Source organism: Apostichopus japonicus, chromosome 22 (genome assembly GCF_037975245.1).
Source record: "Apostichopus japonicus isolate 1M-3 chromosome 22, ASM3797524v1, whole genome shotgun sequence".
In the NCBI taxonomy this organism is placed as follows: Eukaryota; Metazoa; Echinodermata; class Holothuroidea; order Aspidochirotida; family Stichopodidae; genus Apostichopus; species Apostichopus japonicus.
This window is the reverse complement of record NC_092582.1, coordinates 22,626,828-22,646,464: the sequence shown is the minus strand read 5'-3', so window position 1 is coordinate 22,646,464 and position 19,637 is coordinate 22,626,828. Positions and strand designations below refer to the sequence as shown.

At 37.4% G+C, this 19,637-nt stretch overlaps 3 protein-coding genes across 5 annotated transcripts in view; 2 read left to right on the top strand and 1 right to left on the bottom strand.

Moving 5' to 3' along the window:
* Window positions 1-6,164, top strand: part of LOC139963904 (uncharacterized) — a 67,659-nt gene extending 61,495 nt beyond the window's left edge. For 2 of the 3 annotated variants that reach the window (XM_071965116.1, XM_071965117.1), the window contains exons 11-14: window positions 232-499; window positions 1,143-1,297; window positions 1,784-2,019; window positions 3,028-6,164. In XM_071965116.1, coding sequence (XP_071821217.1) covers window positions 232-499; window positions 1,143-1,297; window positions 1,784-2,019; window positions 3,028-3,311 — 943 coding nt within the window. In that variant the 3' untranslated portion in view covers window positions 3,312-6,164. The remainder of the gene's footprint in view (window positions 1-231; window positions 500-1,142; window positions 1,298-1,783; window positions 2,020-3,027) is intronic. The other variant, XM_071965118.1, reaches the window with a different exon arrangement.
* A 113-nt stretch (window positions 6,165-6,277) lies between these two features.
* On the bottom strand, window positions 6,278-13,817 carry LOC139963906 (uncharacterized). Its single transcript, XM_071965119.1, has 6 exons — window positions 13,050-13,817; window positions 11,532-11,678; window positions 9,841-9,940; window positions 9,083-9,368; window positions 7,779-8,021; window positions 6,278-6,608 (listed from the first exon to the last, which is right to left on the bottom strand). The coding sequence occupies exons 1-6, from the start codon at window positions 13,198-13,200 to the stop codon at window positions 6,402-6,404; spliced, it is 1,134 nt and encodes a 377-aa protein (XP_071821220.1). The 5' UTR covers window positions 13,201-13,817; the 3' UTR covers window positions 6,278-6,401.
* A 1,787-nt stretch (window positions 13,818-15,604) lies between these two features.
* LOC139963548 (E3 ubiquitin-protein ligase COP1-like) overlaps window positions 15,605-19,637 on the top strand; it is a 42,114-nt gene continuing 38,081 nt past the window's right edge. Inside the window, exon 1 of the mRNA XM_071964402.1 lies at window positions 15,605-15,940. Within this exon, the coding sequence (XP_071820503.1) occupies window positions 15,789-15,940 (152 nt within the window). The 5' untranslated portion in view covers window positions 15,605-15,788. The remainder of the gene's footprint in view (window positions 15,941-19,637) is intronic.

The following is a 19,637-nucleotide window of genomic DNA, read 5'->3' as shown; positions in this document are numbered from 1 at the left end:
AGCGTGTGACATCTTCGTCCTGAAATGAGCTTTTGTTTTGTTACTGAAACCTGTAGATGCTATTGTAGTCTAACATACTTATTTTGCCATCCTGTTTCTCAAATCAAGCAGTAAATAGTGCATCAATTTGGTACATTATAGACCAAGTGCACTTTAGCATCTTTTGTACATCTTACTTTGTAACAAAGTGTTCATAATCAGTCTTGGTGGTCTTAATTTTATATTTTACAGATTGTTGACACAACAGTTGGCATCCCTCAGCATTTTTGAGGGAAAGCCTGGAAAGCTTTACTTCTCCCATGACATTGATTTGTTGGAAATGGGGAAGTATAAGCTGGCAGGGCAATTCATTGCTTGGAGTGTTCTTCATGGTGGCCCTGGGTTCCCTATGCTGCACCCAGGATTGTATAATCTTATGGTCGGGAAGGTCGGCAAGCCAGAGGAACAAATTGAGATATCAGATGTTACAGACATTCATGTACTGTGTCATTTAAAGATGGTACTTTCTTTGATTCTATTCTATAGTGATATAAATAATTAAACGTTGATAACTACCATTGTGCCAAAGAAAATGTCAACTTATTCACTAATAAGTAACCAGTTTTGAACATGTTGCTGTAGTGTTTACTCTGTAAGCTGTGCAGATATATGTTACTTTTCCATTTTCAAAACTAAACATTTTATAAATATTATTGAAGTTTTGAGGTTTATAAAATGTTGCTAACTCTATCTTTAGAACAATGTTTTGTTTTCTGTAAAAAGTTACCATATCAGGTAATATAATTGTCTTGATCACATTTTCATGCTTCCAAATAAATGATATGAATATATTTCTGAAGAGAAGTTGGTAAGCAGAATCTTCAGTGAGACTTGAAATCTGAGTACAACTACATTATGACACATTTGCATAATTACTATGCTAATTGCGCATACAGAGCACAACAAGCCCAAAAGTTAAAACTGTTGTGTATGTCAGTTGATTAAATGTTCAAGGAGTATTTTAAAATTACATGCAAATACATCAGACATTGATCAGAATTCAAAAGTGGTTTCCATGCATTTAATGTGTTAAATTTGACTACCTTTATTTTGTGTAACATAAAACAGACTGTCCATGCATGATTATTTATTGACCCATGTAGATTGAAGGTATATCATCTGAGAGTATGATTGACCCAGCAGTGGCAGCGGTGAGTGATTGGGCAGCCAACAGTGGATACAGTAAGATCTATTCTTTGTCTATTGAATCCAAAGAAGACACCATCAAGGCGCTGGTCAAACAGCATGTATTTTACAGGTAAGGATATATATCAAATCAATAGTTACATCCACGGTTGTAAGTTAATGACAACAGTTCTCTAAGTATAAATACATTTCACACTGTGTAACAAGCTGAAAACATTAAAGATAAAGTAAATAGTATTACTCACAACCATTAAACGGTATGCTGGGCATATCTCATGGATCTTTTTGTTCTGATGCTTTGGCATCCATTCGAACCTATGCATCCGTGTGGGTGCTTGCTTGCTTGCTTGTGTCTATATGCGATGCTCTAGCTTGTACACAGTGTCTTTAGAAGGAAATATGTGATTGATGTCATACTTGGTATGTCGGTTGTGGTAAGCAGATGATCTCTATCATTTTTAGTGGGGCTTGCATATTAATGATTGGGCGGGCTTACCGTAACATTATTTTAATATCAATATCTCTGCAACCGTTTGTCCTATTTAGTTTATACTTTGTATGGTGATGTAACTACATAGTATATCATTTTTCACTTTAGATGTAAGGCTGAAGTGGAAGAATTCCAAGAAGGGATGGACAGTGTTGGTGGGTTTTGGCAAATGATTGCTGAAGAACCCATGCCATTCAAGCCACTACTAACATCAACTGCTAAAGAGCTCACTTTTACCTCTTTAAAAAAATTATTCAAAGTCAATTGGTCAGATGACATTGTAAAGGAAGACCAAGAGGGGGACACTGTGTTCTGTTGGGAGCAATTCCTTCAGAAATGCCAAGGTAGGTGTATGCTTCTGCATTAATTGTGGAAGGTTACATGTATAGATGTAGTCAGGGTCAGTGTGTGTGTGACGCATACCTTGCATGCACGATTACTGTATGTTAAATTGGAGAAAATGCATATTTATTTGAGTGCAGGGCTTAAACCAAAATCTATAAAGTATAAGAGGAACATAACTCAGGCATTCTGAGGAAATTTGTATTCAATTCATTTGTATGGTTCTTGAGATATTTGCAGATAAAATTACCACGTCGGCTACCCAAATTGAGCTTGAAGCAAGCAGGTGTGATATCACCTCAATTGATGAGCAATGTTTTTTTATCGCATCTCCCTACATGTAATGTATAGGGAGATGACATATTGTACTTCACCCCACATCAGAAATGTGAGGAAGTGTGTGAGCAAAACCAAATGTCGCAAACTCCTACACTCTAAGACCGGTCGTGTTCAAACTTGGTGGGTAGATGCCAGACCATGTAAACTCTTGCCAGCATGATTTATGATGTCAAAGGTCAAGAAACCTAAGAATTGCTTTTAAACCATTTTCTGCTTATCAACATGTAGGAAAAAGGCATTAAACCATGGATGTGATATGTATTGTAATGTTCAAATATTAGGATAGGACAGATTTAGGGTCAGGGTCAAATTATTATGTATATTTATGAAGAGTAAATGTGTGAACATTCCAGGTAAATTATCATTATCAGCTGATGACACTTACAGAATGAGCATTTGCAGACAGAAGACACCATTTTAAAAGTTGGGCTCTGGTCACTGTTCAATAATTGTAATAACCATGACACGAGAAACCATTGTGCATTCCTACAATTTCTTACTGGTTGTTTTAATTTGCTATTGAAAGATTATTTGCTTTATTTTGAAGAACATTATTATGAATTTTTTGGGGGGAAAATGCACATGCCCATTCCCTGGCCTGGTTGTCGAAGGCCTGAAGCTGGTGCTACCTTTATTAACACTTTATTGTCCATATCTTTGCATTTCTGTAGCTGGTGAGTGCAGCATGTCGGCAGAAGAAGACGATGAAAGTGTTGTTGTTGGGATGCATCATATCCTAAGATTTTGTACCGGTGCAGACTCCATACCACCTATTGGGTTTGAAAAACAAATTGATATCAGTTTTTATACTCCGGTCGAAGGCATCAAGCCATATCCCACATCATCAACGTGTGGCTTGGAATTGCATCTACCAAGGGGAATAACAGATGCAGACAAATTTGCCCGATTGATGACAGAAGCAATTCTATGTTCCCCTGGGTTTGGAAAGCAGTAACTTTTGCTGCTATTGTTTCACTTTTATTTCTGCTATAATGGGTTTGGCAACACAACTGTTGCATATTTTCTTCATTTGCCTCTCACTTTCACACTCTCACTCTCATTGTGATCCACAATCTCATTCTTCTACAAGTAACTTTAATTAACATAAACTAGTTTTAATAGACTTTTTTAATTTAAAACATGCACACAAAAACAATCTTTATGATATATTCCCATGCCCTTTATAACAATCTAAGGTTTACAGTAATATTAAATCTTTGGTTGATCTAGTCTGATCTACAATTATGATGTCATAATCAAGGATTAATGTTGATTGACGAACAATCTCCATATAAGTTTCATCATATTTAATTGTGTGCATGACATCAAGTAAACACAAAACAATGCCCAACATCCATATTGGGCTAAAATGGTACTTTACATTTCTTACATTCCAAACTAGTCACTTGCCATAAAAACATCTTGCCATGTAAAAATAAAAAGAAGATATCTACATCCCTTAATTCTTTCAATCTTAACATATTTCTATTTATTTCCATATATTTCTTATACATTTGAGAGTACAAAGTGTATCAACAGACAAATATTATATATTCATGTATTTTTTCACGTCCAGCCAGCATCATAGTATTGTTATGCAGCTAGTTGAGTTGGTCATTACCATTTTCAAAGCCGGATCTTGAAAGAGTTGAACAGAATATATACATATCCTTAAATAATGGCCAATTAACATTCAATAAGTCAAACAAAAACTATGAAATGTCTTTATTAGTATGACATGCTGCTCTCATGTTGAACAAAACTGGGTAGAATTGGTTTACTTTCTGATTTAACACCAACTCAATCGGCTGCCTTCATGAAGTTGCCTATGCTTGCCATATTTATTAGTGCCTATCAGTAACATTGTGTTTATCAGTAACATTCAAGGCATGTGTTGTATTTGTGCTAAGTGTTCCATGGTGTAATAAGGCTACTAGACTAACATTTTGCAATTAATGTTTAAAACTAGAATAGGTACTACTAGTTGCCGACTTACTTTCTGGTTTCACATGTAATAAATTAAAGCACAAATACTTAAGCCTAAACATGTTTTATACAGATCTTTCATTAATTTTTTATATACATTATTGAGAACTTTAAGCACATCCATAGTACTACTAAAAGCAGAGGATAAGAACAAACAACTTTGTTCTATTGTGTTCTGATTTTATCTTATCTCACTACATTCAATGTATCAGGAAAAATTTTGTCAGATGGAAAAAATGTGCACATATCAAACCTTGAACAGTCAAACCTTTGATTTTCATAAAGAGTTTATTTCAGATATCCGTCCAATTGTTCTCAGTGATATGAATAGAAAATAAAATATACCTGCTTGCCATACAGTATTTACACAAAGTACTATTATCGCTGAGTGTTTGGGCAAACGTTAATACCAATGACTTTCTATTAAACGAGCTTGGGCTACAGTGACGATCCAGTTTACTTTATCTTTAGTATCAAGCCTTACATTAGTCTTTCTACAAATAACTAAGTCTAAATGAAATCATTTGACTGTCACAACCCACTCTTTTGGTAATGGGGGGGGGGGGGGTGGAATTGTATCATGGTTTACTGAAGTGAAATGGTTATATTATAAGTCACTACTATCAATTAATGCAATAATACATTATTTTACCAGGTGCACAGTTATATCAGTTTTGTACAAAAATGTAGTTTCTTAGCATGATATAATTCCATGCTTGTATTATTAACAAAGTTTGAGGTGATAAATTCTTGTGTTTCCTTGCAAGCTGGTTTGGTTTACCAACATGTGCTAACAATTAAACATAGGGGGCGTTTTCCCAGTCAATAGAATTTCACCTGTTCTGTGAACTAGAAGCATTACACAGATGAATTGTAATGCAACTTCTGTTTTAGTTCTTTGTATTTCTTTTGTATAAAGGTGTCATAAATATTTAGTTAAGGAAAAGGTATTGGAAAGTAAAGGTATATATATATTACACTGTTTAATCATTGGGCTTTACTGAAAAGTTGTTGGATCAGTTTTTCTCTTTACCAAAGTACAGTCAGTAGACATTTATATAAAGAAACCAGTGATGAATGATTCTTTAACAAAAAGGTAAAAAAATTATGAGAACAAGAGATTAATCGAAAGCAATATGACAGGTATTCATTTATTACAATCCATACAAAAAAATATTTACATACAAATAACTATATTCATTAAAGCGTCATTTGTGTCTCTTGTAGAGTACGCATAAAGTACAGTCGCCCGTGGCGGTGCCTGAACAAGCCTGGACTAATATTTGCTGACTAAGTCATTATATGGTGCAAAATCTTTTCTAGGTTGGAGAGGTAGTATCTTGGCCTCTTGGGCATATATTTTCATAGTTTTTAAGCTTTTGAACATTGTTAGAGATTTTGGCTGGGTAACATAAGTTTTTTTTTACTCTTTGTCAAAGGATGGTTTAGAGCTACATTCCAGTAATTGTTTTCCTACAAAATGGTTTGATGTGGTCTAAAATGTATATCAAAGTGCGATTTTAGGTGAGACCAAAATTTACTTCTTTAAAGATTTTGTACTAAAAGTTAAACCTGCACTTACATTTCCTATATGCCAATTTATAATGCAAATTACATTCTGTGTTGAACTTGTATGACCTTGGGCATATGTTTCCACATATTTTGGAACCTTTCACATATGCCTTTTGGTCGGGATCTTTAGGAAAAAACAAGGTCTTTTAAGTTTTGCTAAAGTTAAAGGGTTTAGAGTAACAATTTTTCAGTAGAGGTCAAGTTTCCATGTAAGGTCATTCAACGGGTGACTTAAATATAGTAAACTACATATGATTTGCCTGAATTCATTTTTGCTTTCATATTGTTTTGTAATAAAGTTAGGAAACATTTCCCCAAACCATTTCTCCATTTACCCAAACAGGACCTTTTTTTTAACATTCCCTGACAATGTCAAGAATAAATGTGGGAAGTGTAGTAATAGTAACAGTTTACTGTATGGTCTGATTATAATATAGCTTGTTTCAACTTGAATGTGCTTAGTTTACTTCTGCTAAACTGGTTTAACTTAATGGTAAATGAGGTTGTAGATAAATTCCTTAGCAGCACTGAAGTAACTGATTTGGTCTTCTTCAACTTGAAGGCTAGCAACATCTAAACTGAAATTATCATTGAGAGCTAAAAGCTGATCCTCATTCAGTAGTATCCCTCCAGGGATGTTGACAGCTGCGGTTTCATTCCCTGCCTGCTCTGGCATGTACTGTTGAAACTCTGCCTGCATAAAAATAATAATATCAATACTGTAAAATTGTTATATTGCTTTCAGTGGCAATGTTGCAAAATAGGATATACTAAAGATATTGTTGTGTAGTCTCTTTGGTCTTCATTGTTACATCTTCAATTGAGTTCTCAATCTTAACAGCAAGGCAGGTCCTGTAAATTCTGTTAATCATTTCAATGATCCCATACATTATGAGTGAGCATCAGCCACAGTTATGGGAGAATATAGAATGGGGGGAGGGGTTCTAATTTGGATTATATTCATAAGTTTTGATGAAATAACCCACAGAATAATTACAATGAAACAGATTGAAGGATTATGAAAGCAATAGTCACAGCCATATTGCATTACAATTGTTCTAGGTTTACAATAACAATGGATATTCCTTAAGTGATGAACTGCAATAATGCTGTGCATTGAGGGGCTATTCTGTCGTTGATAGCCCAGTATGACAAAATTTCAAAGTTTCAAGTTGAATATAAAAAACCCAAATAGTTAACCCAAGAAAAGGCCCATGAAGATGTTTTGAGGTCAAGTCAAAGCAGGCCTTCCATTGTATAACCTAATTTGTTACCATGACAACCCTTGTGTTGTATACATAACTCGATGTGACAAATGCTAGGTCAGTTGGAGTCAAAGTGTGCAATTACAATGTTAAGGACATTAAGCTATAGATATGATTCTTTCACTTTGCTAACAACTTTTTACTAGTATAATTCTGATTAAATAACTTATGCAATGTCATTACTTATGCAATGCAAGACTGTTGTTTGCATTGGAATCAATGAAGGGGAATTTAACATTTTAGTAAACAAACCTTATCCCACAAGTGAAGAACCTATGACAGAAACAAACAACGGTTTGTTATCACATTATCAATTTTGGAACAGAAAATTCTGTCTTGAATTAACCTTTCATGGTTATTAGGATTTGTGAGGTGTTGAAGCCATGTTACTTAAACTGAGTGGTATTTGATTTGGCATTAATAGTTGTGAGAATGTTCCATCCCTCCTACCAACACAAAACAATAACTTAAAAGATGGCATTATCAATTGTATAAAGGGACAAAATCAAGAAAATTATCACAATATTGACACTGAACTACACTGGCAAATAGTGCAATGCTCTGTAGAAATGCAAATTGCTGTTTCTAGTATTAATTACCTCAGTGATGAAGTCCATAGGAAAACCATAACCTATGGCAGAATGCCAAAGCTGAAGAGGAGTTTTGTTATGTTCTGTTCTTAGTTTGTGATGAAGATAACTCTGTTGAAAAATATCCAGGTGGTTATTGATGATTGACAAGAACACATGATGGAGGGCAGCAAGGTCAATTTCATTTGTAACATCCAGAATGTTTTCATCCTCCATCTTTGTAAACAGTTTGTAGTAGACACTGGCACATCCCTGAATGAAATACAAATCCCAATGTACACTCTGAAGTTGCAGCACAATTATTTCACACTTATAGTTTTTTATTATTTACTTATTTCCATTACATTGTACATGGAGTGATAAGAAAAGATAAACAGATGAAACAAAACATATTAACTGTGTGATGTGGAGTTGATTTAAGGTTTGTTGTCAACTACTTGTAAACGCAGTTCTCACAACAACAAAAAAAGGGGGGGGGGGTCTGAGTAAAAGTAATTACACTCATTCAAACAAATAACTGCCCCTAGTAAGACACAAATGTAAAAGCATTTTGGACACGGCAAACAAAATGTCATTATGTAGAAGTGTACCTGTCTTGTCTACTGCTTATGTGTGTAGGAAGCGCTTATGTATGTATGTGTCATCCATAAGGTGTATCACCCCTTACCCAGTTCACTATAAAGCTCATTACCATATGATGTACCAATAGTATTGAAGGGCTTTCTGGTCACTTCCCCCAACAATAATTTCGTCCAACTGCCATTTCCCCAAACCAGCCGGGTCATTTCGGCCAACCAGCATGATCTTTTTGCCCAACCATGTTTTTACTCATATTCAGTCAGAATAATATTACTTTTTCTATTTCACTATTTCGATTTGATTCATTTTGGGTTATGTTACTTCGTGTTAGGTAAATACAGTGAGGTCCGCTCGATATCGATAGTAGTCTAAGCAGTTATTTCGGGTATATTGGGAGGATGACACTACTTTAGGCTTGGCTGGTTGGGCGAAATGACCAGGCTGGTTGGGCGAAATGGTAAAGTTGGGCGAAATGGTTGTTTGGCGAAGTGACCAGCTTCCATTGAAGGATGGACTGAGAACTGTAACTGAAAAAAGATGGAAATTGCATTAAATTTCCACTTCCCTTTATCCAAGCATCTTTTCATGAACAAGTTATATCCCAATGTGGCACCTTCACTGCAAATTTCAGAAAAATCAGCCACCAATTGTAGTAGAAGTAGGCTTTATAACAAAGAGACAGACATTAACCCATTTACACTAAGTGATATTAGTGGGTTGAGCTTAAAACTTACTGTGAACATATCTCTCCAAAGTCTTTCAATTCTCTGATTGTGGACACTCCTTCCTGTAATGAAGTGCCCACGCCCTGGCCCTCTTAAAGGATGTGCCATCATGAATGCACAGACACTGGTATTCTCACCACCCTTGTCAGATCTGACTGTCCATGGCAACCCATACTGCAAAACACCTTCCTTAAATGCAGAAAGCATTGTGTGCGCCCTGTTGTTAGTGGAGCACCTTAAGAAAACTGGAATTCTGCTGTAGCCATCAATGCCCCCATGTATTACATAACGCCATCTTAAAAATTAAACATGAAAATTGCATGCATGATCAACAGTTGGTTTAATTATCAAATTTAATCTTTGAAGTTAGAAAACAAACATGAATTACAACCATGATGATTCCTGTTCAAGTACTACTGTACAGTAGTACTAATGTACAGTAGTCCTATTTTAGAAATTAATAGCAATGTCAAACAAAGCATCCACTGGTGGTTGCCACATATTACACACACAGCATCCAATTTTTGTACTGCACATATGATAATATCATTACTGTCGATTGTTATAGGATTGAAATACTGTGTCTGCCTCCATACAATATCAGCCGTTGCTTAATATTCAAGAACTTGAATTTTTTTTTAAAATCACCATTTTCACACATCTTCTAACATGTGGGTGGCCTCAAGATGCAGAAGGCAATGAAATTATATGTTAAGCATGTATGCTTTATGTCAACTTCCTAAATGTATATTTGGATGTAGGCCTACCTTATTAACTTATGATTTCCATCAATATGCCAGAGTGAGTTAGGGCCAGGAACACTGTACTGCCTTCTGTGAAGCGCTACTCTCTTTCTGGTCTCCACTCCTAAAAGGAAAAGGGTGTTTTGTTCTAAGACAATTAAACTTTCAAGGAGTAAGGAACTGAAATATGACATGCCGCAAAAGCCATAACACAAAAGCCATGAACCAACCCACTTTAATACCATTTAAATATTATCACTGGATGTCAAAAGAAAGAAAACATCAAATCTGGAATCTGGATTCTTTAAAATGGGATTTGGAATGTTCTTCAAACTAGTGGACAGTCATTTGTCAGAGAAGGTGACCTACACAAATTCAACTGAGAGCAAGATTGGTCAAAATATGAGTTCTTTAACATTTCCATGTATACTTCTCCTCAAAAGACTTTGTCATCTCATTTTGACCACTGTTGACAGCAGTTGTCAATTGATGAAGGGCAACCAATCCACCTAGTAGGTGGATGAAAGGTGAATATCATGGACATCAAGAAAGGTCAAAATACAAAATCATTTAATCTGCTTCTCTTCCAAGAGACTGTCAGTGACAGGACCAAGGTTAGTGACAATCATTCGCTGATGAATGTATGAGTACAATATACATAACTTCACATGAATATAGATGGTGAAAGGTCATAATGTTCAGTCAAACTGCTCCTTTCCCCATGAATTTTGTGTATTTTTTATTATTGACAATCATAAGTTGATGTAAGGGAATAAAAACTGGTACAAATATAGAATATCAACTGTCAATTACACAATATAAAGGAGAGACCCAAACCAGCAATAACTCAAAATGTAACTCATGTAAGGGATGTTGCCTTCAATCTGTTGCACATGGGGATCAGGTGTTAGAATAAAATTGACTCAGGCACTGACAAATTCATTGGAGGTCATATGTGGAGGTTATAATAAGTTAACATCTATTTGCAACATTCACTATTCTGGGCAGTTGTATAACTAAAATTGTATTACCTTTCTTGGTGAACGTCACAGCAACCGACATACAGTATATCCAAATTTGCATGTTGAAATAATACTTTCAAAGGCAAATTTGTTCCGTAGGCCTATGTGAATTGTATTACTCACTCTTCAGGTGAAGTACTTTGCCTTCTGTATCAATTTAAAATGTAATGAATTTAATAGTGTATATTTCAGAGCTTGCCTTGGGTGAGCTGAAGTAATTACATGGCTCATTAAAGTAGTTAGAGAGTACCGTATGAAATTGTTAGAGATATGTGCCCTGAGTTTTAGTTCGGATAAAGTTGGAACAGTTACGTACAGTACATGTACTTCCTTACTGAGTTCATAACTCTACAAAGGAGATCGATGATGCATCCATCTGTAGGCACATTATTTGTACGCAGTGATATTTTGACATGATAGTTTGTGGTGTACAGTATATGGCTCAGAATGATTAAGCTATTTAGAATATTCCAGACATTTTGCATGTAGGTTGCCTCATAATTCCCTCAATTGAGGGGATGAAACACTATATCAAAATGTTTAAGATGTAAACCACTGTACTGATAACTGTTGTAAGCAGGGGTCGTGTTACCTGATAAGTAGTTGTTCTATTTTATTTATTTATACATGTATGTATTACTTACAAACTAGCACTGTGTTCCACATTGTTTCATCACTATGTTAACAACATACCATCAGGGTCAACTCTGCGAATGGACTGTCTAATCCTATCACGTTGAACATGTACATTCTTTGATGCTAGAAGGCCAGCAACCATCTTCTCACCATAGGATGGATTCTTTCCAACAGCAGCTTTCACCATCTCATCCAACTCTGCATCTAAACAGAAAATAGATAATTTCACTTTCATGATAATGATTGAAGAAGAAGAAAAGAAGTACACTAGTGTAATGTACCAAGATGCACTAAACACTGATGTACATCATGAAATGAAACCATGGTGATCGTATTTGTACTCTTTGGTTCAGAGAATAAATGTTCATACTGTGATGGAATTCCCATGAAAATTTCTTTTATAGTTTGTTAAGAACAGGATTTGAAAGAACCACTTGTCTATTCATGGAGGCTGCCATATTGTATACAAAATTGATGATTTTTTTTCTTCAATTCTCTCCCATCTGGAAACTATCATATCCTACAGTAGTCCTACAGAATGTGCAGTATGGACTAATAGTGTATACTGACAAATAATATAGCTAAGGAAAGGGATGTATACAAATTTTAAGACAATGACATCATCATGTCTATTCCTTGCTCACACCCTAGCCCTGTCTCCTTTATTTCAAGTACAAGTGTGACTTCTTTCCCTTCAATAACCCTGCAGTGCACGAATACAAGTATTACCACATATGGAACTTCGCCTTTAACCTTTTCAACAGACTGTGTTGCCTTTAGAACATATAAAATAATTAATCACAACTTTAACCTAATACTCAGGGGAGAGTTTGCTGACAGTGGAGGGCAAGTTTGCGAGGTGCACGTTGACTGTCAACCACATATATAGCCTAGCCTTTTAAGTTCTAGTAGTAATGTAGATATAACCGTATTCCTTTGGATTTGAACAGTTACAGTTTTACCTTAGACAGGCCTGTAGCCACAGTGGAGTGGGGTTGTTACATGAATCCCCACTTCTTTTTTTTTAAGTTTCTAAAATGATAAGGTTGTAAATATACAGCTAATAGAATACAAATATACTGTAGGTGAAAAAAATGGAGCAGTTTGCATCATTTGGCATCTAAAACCGCTCGCTTTAAACCCCTCCCTAGGTGTGCCCCCTCCACCAGGACCCCCACCCTAATTTTTTAGTGTGTACAACATATTGTCATTCGTTATGTGTAACGCAATTGTCATTCGTTTTTGTAACACCCAAAAATGTGTTACTCTTGCTACATATATGCCTTACAACTTACAAGTCTTAGAAATGCATTGCAGCATGCTAAATGTTTCTAGACCTTGATCTTTGGGGGAAGTTTGTGAAGGGGCTACGAGATTGGAATTTAGAGAGGAGAATCTGCCAGGGTTTGTATATCGAGGGGACGAGTTTGCTAGACTGGCAACTGGTCATTATTAATAATAACATGCCTACTGGTAGATAACGGTATGTATGTGGCAATATTACTAGGCCTAGCCTAGACCTACAGTAATTCTTTTTCTCAACCTAGATAATGTACTACTAATAGGCAGACGTACCATGCACTGCACTTTGAACATCTTTGTTTCGAAGGTTGTATTCTTTCCTCCGACTCTTTACAGTCCTTTCAGAGCATCCCAAGTACTCTGCAATCTTCCTGTTCGTGTAACCCAAGTAAATATATTGCTTAAATTGGTCGATTTCCGCCATGTCTGTCGACTAATGGCTCAGTAAATATTAATTGTTATACGTGCGTATAGTAGAAGTTAGCATTTGCGGCGCAAGTTGAATTTCGAGCGAAAAGTTATTTCATTTACATCACGTTGAGCAATTGTTGAACAGCGCCGATGGCAACAACGTAAGTTTAGACAACGGAACCAACTTTAGACGGCAACGTATAGGTTTAGACAACAACTTAAGTTAAGACAACAGAACCAACTTTAGACGGCAACGTAGGTTTAGACAGCAACGAAAGTTTAGACAACAACGTAAGTTTAGGCAGCAACGTAAGTTTAGACAACAACGGAAGCTTAGACAACCACGAAAGTTTAGACAACAACGGAAGTTTATAGACAACAACGAAAGTTTAGACAACAACGGAAATTTAGGCAACATCGTAAGTTTAGGCAGCAACAAAAGTTCAGGCAACAACGGAAGTTTAGGCAACAACAAAAGTTTAGACAACAACGTAAGTTTAGGCAACAACGTAAGTTTAGACAACAACGTAAGTTTAGGCAACAACATGGTAAAAACAGCAGCAACAACTTTAGTTTAGACAGCAACAAACTTAGTTTAGACAACGAAATAAGATTGCCCTTTTCGCGTTCCATAGATAACAACTATCCAACTACGGTATACTATAACTCAATAGTAACTATACAGTTTTGAGACAGCGCCATCGAATAGGTTTTTGAGGCGGCGCTATTTCGCTATGATTTGAATCATCCATGATACTTTCTCAAGGGTTGGAGTGTAATTGACCGTGCGAACCTCGGTGAGATTTTGCATCCAATCCGCGGGCCAACCCCCCCCCCACAGGGCCCTGCACGCAAGGATCTAACGACTTCCAAAACAAGAAATGGAAATGTTCCAATATGTGGTGACGGACGACCAAATGTCCTACATGCGTATTATACAGTTTTATTCTATACGGTATCATTGTTTCTATTGATTTATGAGTAAAACAATGCTCCTATCTTACAGGGTTTTCGGACCGCCGGCATTAATGGTTTTGAAAATCAGTGCGGGGCCGCGGACAGTTTTCCTATCCGGGCCGAACCTTTGTGGTCTAACTACAAAGCTGAGTTCAGCACGAGAGGCCGTACCGTGTCCACTCTCTCCACCTCCCACGCCCTCCCCCACCCCCATCTCTCTCCACCTTTGACTCAACCTCTTTCTCTCTCTCGGTTTATGCAAAATTCACGTACACATAGCACAGTTGCCTTCGAATGACAAAACTAACATACAGCAAGACTAGCTTCCTCGATAGGCCTTCTACAAACCGAAACTGAAAAGCGTTTTCCCGATCGACATTGAGTTGATATTGAGAAATCCAGTAATGAAGGAACTTTTCAATCAGTCTTACGAATTTAAAACAGAATGGTTTCGAAACTGCTTGTAAGCGCAAAGAGACTCTACACCTGGTTCTTTCACATATCAAATTGAAAGACGGAACTTTAGAATATACTATTTTCAGCCTCTATATATGTTTCGGTTCAACGTAAAATTCAATATCTTTTAGAAATTCTCGCAAAACCGGTAATTATCGTAAACCTATTTGCTATATCCCGTTTGTAACTAACTTCAATTAGAAGACACCTCACTACTTTAATTAGAAGGTGAAAACATGTACAAACTGAAGTTAAACGTTAGAGCGCGTTCAGTTTCGTCAACGTTACTGCGCGCAGTGTCGGTTGCCAACTGCACATGCAGGTTTAAAAATCTACTAATGTACATATAGTAACAGTCTCCCTTGTGTGTTGATGGACAATGTATTCCGTCCTCGAACCTAGTTGTTTGTGTATGGCAGTCTTCACGTTAGTAACCCCAAAGGGACGTCGACAGATCCTAGCGGTTCCACAGCAATCGAACTGGACCGAAAGCTTGACTACCATATCCCACTGGCAAAGTGAAACTGGCCCCCAGTCATAAGAACCCGTGATCTTCCCCTAATTTCAATATGAAACCGACGCTTTAAATTGGTCAGTAAACAATTATACATATAAGTGATGAAAACTGCATTATGACAACAACTAATTGAACCAGATACCATGCAGATATATCAAAAAATGGACCCACTGCCAATTACTGGTGATATGTGCAAATATTCACATATCAGCCAAATATATATGCCTATGATCACATTGATTACTAAAATAATAGCATAACGAACGTTCTTTATTTCTTTTTACTTCTTTTTTCTTGAAAAGGTCAGTTCATGAACATTTGAAATTTCGAGATGTCATGTATAATTTAAATAAATTCCAAGATCCTTATCAATTTCTATGGTTTCGACACACCCAACTCAGAGCTGGTACGCAGGTGCGCTGACCTGTTGACCTTCGTATCCAGACCAGCTCAATGTGATGCAGTGTAAATTTTGAGCAAATAGAAAATAATGAAGTTCTGTGCATGCACAACGCAGTTCTGCGTGTACGAGTAACAATGGCGGAACCTTACACTGTCACACTACTGTAGTTTAGGCCCTTGATTTCTAGGGTATTTCACAACTGTTCGTACTTTTCCTAGCTGCAGTTTCCATAGTTGCTTCAAAGAAAGTGAACGTGAGAAAAGCTATAATGGCGAGTGGGACCTCAGGAAATTTGAGACATGGAGCTCGCGCAAACTCACAATCTCACGGTTCGAAACGACCCGGACAACCTCCTTCCGATATTTACAAATACAACGGCATACAGAATTCATATGAGAACAAAGACAATGATTACTTATGGTAAGAATTGTATCGGTAACTTTGATGGAAGGGATTCAGGCCTAGGACTAACTTAGTTTTGATAAAGTATGTGAACATGTATACACCGCCCGCGAAAAAGCTCGAAATATTAGGCTAGGCCTAGGCCAACAACAGCTTAGGCCCCACGTTAGGCTTCGGTCTACGTAGGTGTAAGCCTGCGGTATTCAAACTTTTGCTTGGTGACCCCAATTCCTACCTTGGTCATCTTGGCGACCCTCCAGTAGCAGAAACGCTGGAGGGGCAACCTTCCCCCCTCCTGAACTAATATTTTTGCATAATTAATAAGAGTGCTTAAATGCAAAAGAAGTGAAAATTGTACATGATTTGTTGCAGGTTATGTTCCTAAATTCTAATGGGCAGTCCATTGGGAAGGGGGGGGGGAGGGAGGTTGTATGTATTCATAAATATCCCTACCAATGCAATGTATCACGTTTGTTTATTTTAATTCTACATACCTCCATGAGCAAAAGCACACATAGTTCTGCAACATTTCATTCACCCAAAGCTATCCATAAATAGTGGAATTTGCTGCTAAGCGTGATGCAATAAAAACCAAGTGCGAAACATTCAAAGAATGTGGGGTGGAAACACTCACTATGATTTACAGGGAACACTTCGATTGAATTTTAACTCTAGACCAAAAACCTGTGCTGGTGTAAAAAAACGCAAGACATTTATCATTGTCATTACGCTCTTTTATTTAAAACACTCAAATAGAAACATATCGATCAACTAACACTGGGTAACATGCATACAGTAATTACTGTTCAAAGAGTTTGTACGACCAGATTTTTTACACCTCTCAGTGGGACGGATGAACACGCTTTTCCCGATAGTTTAATCGATTCTTGATGAAGTGGAGAAAGTGCCAGTCTTAGGGCAGACTCAGGTTTTCTGTCGAAAGCCTGTTGTGAGCATTCGTTTTTGTCTATACCACGACACTGAAACCAATCTTGCACATCCAGGTGATGCAAAACGGAAACAAAAACTTTGCAACCTTTTCAAACAACACTGAGTACTCTTCTTGTGGTGGGTACTCTGTCCTGATGGTCAACCAAAATTCTGTCAACATGCGCTCGCAGAATATAGCGTTCAACGACCCATCACACGTCACTTCCATCAAAGAAGACATCTTATCAATATGGATGTCAATGGGATCATCGGGCTTCACATGAAACGGATCCTGAATCCATTCATTCTTCTCTCGGAGGTCGTCCTTGAAGTAGTCATTCAGATCAATCAGTTGGTTGCTGAGTATCTGGAGGTGCTCACTGATAACGACCATTGGTGTTTCATTTTTCAATGCGACGATCACCTCGGAGCAGATAAGGAACGTTTCAAAATTTCCCTGGTCAGCAGCGTTCTGCCATAATCTTGTTTTCAGCTTGAACCCCTCGATTTTACCACGATAAAATCGAGGTAGAATTTTTGATCACACCTGCGGTACAACGGAACTGTTCTTCCCTCCCTGCATAAAGGTGTTCAGCTCATTTAACTTGTTAAAAAGGTCTGCCACGTATATAAGAACTGAAACAAAGGACTTAATCACAGAAATGTTCCGATAGTGGAGAATTTGTCTCCCGGATGAAATCCTCTACTTCCTGATGCAGCTCAACTGATCTGTTCGATGCTTTCCCCCTCGACAACCAGCGCACTTGGCTGAAATATAGAAGCTGGACATGATCTGACCTTACTGTAATTGCTTAAACAAGCGCCAGTTCTGAGCACTGTTCTTGATAACACTTAATTATCTTCACTCTTAGCCGGGCTCATCACTTCCGAGAGAGGTTGCGACATTTTCTAAGCCGCTAAGTTCTCTAGATTTAAGTAGCAAAAACCACTTAGCTTCCCTGTGCTTTCTCTAATATCTGTTTGGCTACTCCACAGTTCTTTCCCAGTCATAGCTGCTGCCCTGTCCAAATTCTGATGCAGTTTCTCCTTTCGATCCCTTTCATGCCCACGTAACCATCCGTTAGTCTGAAAACGTCCTCTCCCGTGGTCCGCTCTTCAAATTGTTTACAAAAGAGAGTATCCTCAAGAAACTCATCGTCCCTGTGGAACTTGACAAACATCAATAACAAAGCTTTGTCCGTAATATCAGGTAGATTCATCGAGCTGTATGGAAAATTTGCAGTTCTTTAACTTGGATACAAGCGGATCCTCAGTGCCACCAATCATTTTCTGGATTCACCGTCTGACGGTTGTATCCGACGGCGTTACTTCCATGATTTTCCGAGCGCCATCTTCCCCAATTGGCAATTACCTAAATTAGAAGCAGAACAAATATAATTAGGAATCTTGGGGTCAAATTACCAAGCATAGGGTCAAACCTATGATTTTTATATTCATGTTTGAAGATCATCTTCAATCTTTTATAACTTTTCAAAAACTATCACCATACCCTTAGGAACAACAATACGCGACATTTTGATATCGAGAAACTACCGTTAACACTTGGGACTCTTTGTCTAAATAAATCACATTTTATTCGTTTAGAAATGTGTAATTACCTCTCGGCACCTATCGACAGCAGCTGCTGGAAGAATCAGTAACACTCTGATAGTGAATGGTTTCTTTTCCTTTGCAATCCTAGCAGAAAACCAAGTAACTGGCTCTAAGTTTTCCTCTTTCAATGTGTCATAACTTTTCAAATGGATCCTTTTGGGCCTCAAGTTCCCTTCGCCTTTTTTCGAAAGTACTCAGGACTTTTGTCGCCAACATCCATGTTATGTTGCGTCTTCAACTGTCTCGCCAGTTTACTTGGTTTCATGGACAGATTGGATGACACAGGGTAACACAAAACACAATTTGGGGTGCTATCGTCAGTCACTGTTAAATCCATAGTTCAGAAAATATTGTTTGTAGGACTTAGTCTTCCCCATTTTGATGCAACTTCCGCAAGGGATAAAACATGAGTAGTAGTGGTCAAATCACACAACTGAAATGTCATATAAACATGCCAGCAAGTTACTGCAGGTAACATTCTACATGCAGCTGCTTTTGAAAAGGAAAAGAATCGCCCTGCCGATGTTGTTTGAAGAGTGCTGCGGCACGTGCCAAAAAAAATCATGTGAGTGAAGAGAGGTCAAGTGTTGGTAGAGATATGTTAGGAAGCCCGGGTCCCCGCTTTCTTAAAAAAAAAATTTGGAGTCCCTCTGAATTATTTTGAAGACCCTGAAAAGGGTTGTGACCCCCAATGTGAATAACAGTGGTGTATGCAATCCTGATACAGTTTTACTTCATTACACATAGCCTAGCCATAGCCAAGAAGTCTGGTAGTTGTACAGTGGCAAACATTGAGGTTAGCCTAAGTCGTTACTCCTAGGTTTGTGTTTATGTTTAATACTGTAGTTGACTTCCTACAGGTAACCTAGGCTACCCTAACAAATATCATTTGCCAGCTCAGCAAGACAACTAACTCTGCTAACTACTAATATAATAGCCCACTAAGGATGTAAGGTAGGCTAGGCATATGTGCATAGCTCATTTAGCCTACAGGTTAACATAGTCTCATACTTCATTGCACAAGAGAACCTGCATATTCTATTCTGATTTTGAACATGCACAAGGATGTGCTTACAATAACAAACGGATTACTCTTTCAGTTTTGACAAGTACTGTACCCTGTAATCACAGTATTTTGAAGAGAAGATCGGGTATTTGAGAAGATCGGGAA

Excerpts from the sequence above, each read along its gene's own strand:
- LOC139963906 (XM_071965119.1), bottom strand. The coding sequence starts at position 13,200 with ATGGCGGAAATCGACCAATTTAAGCAATATATTTACTTGGGTTACACG. Across the intron at positions 11,679-13,049 it reads TGTTCAAAGTGCAGTGCATG|ATGCAGAGTTGGATGAGATG; the intron begins GTACGTCTGCCT and ends TTTTCTGTTTAG. Across the intron at positions 9,941-11,531 it reads TCGCAGAGTTGACCCTGATG|GAGTGGAGACCAGAAAGAGA; the intron begins GTATGTTGTTAA and ends TTTTCCTTTTAG.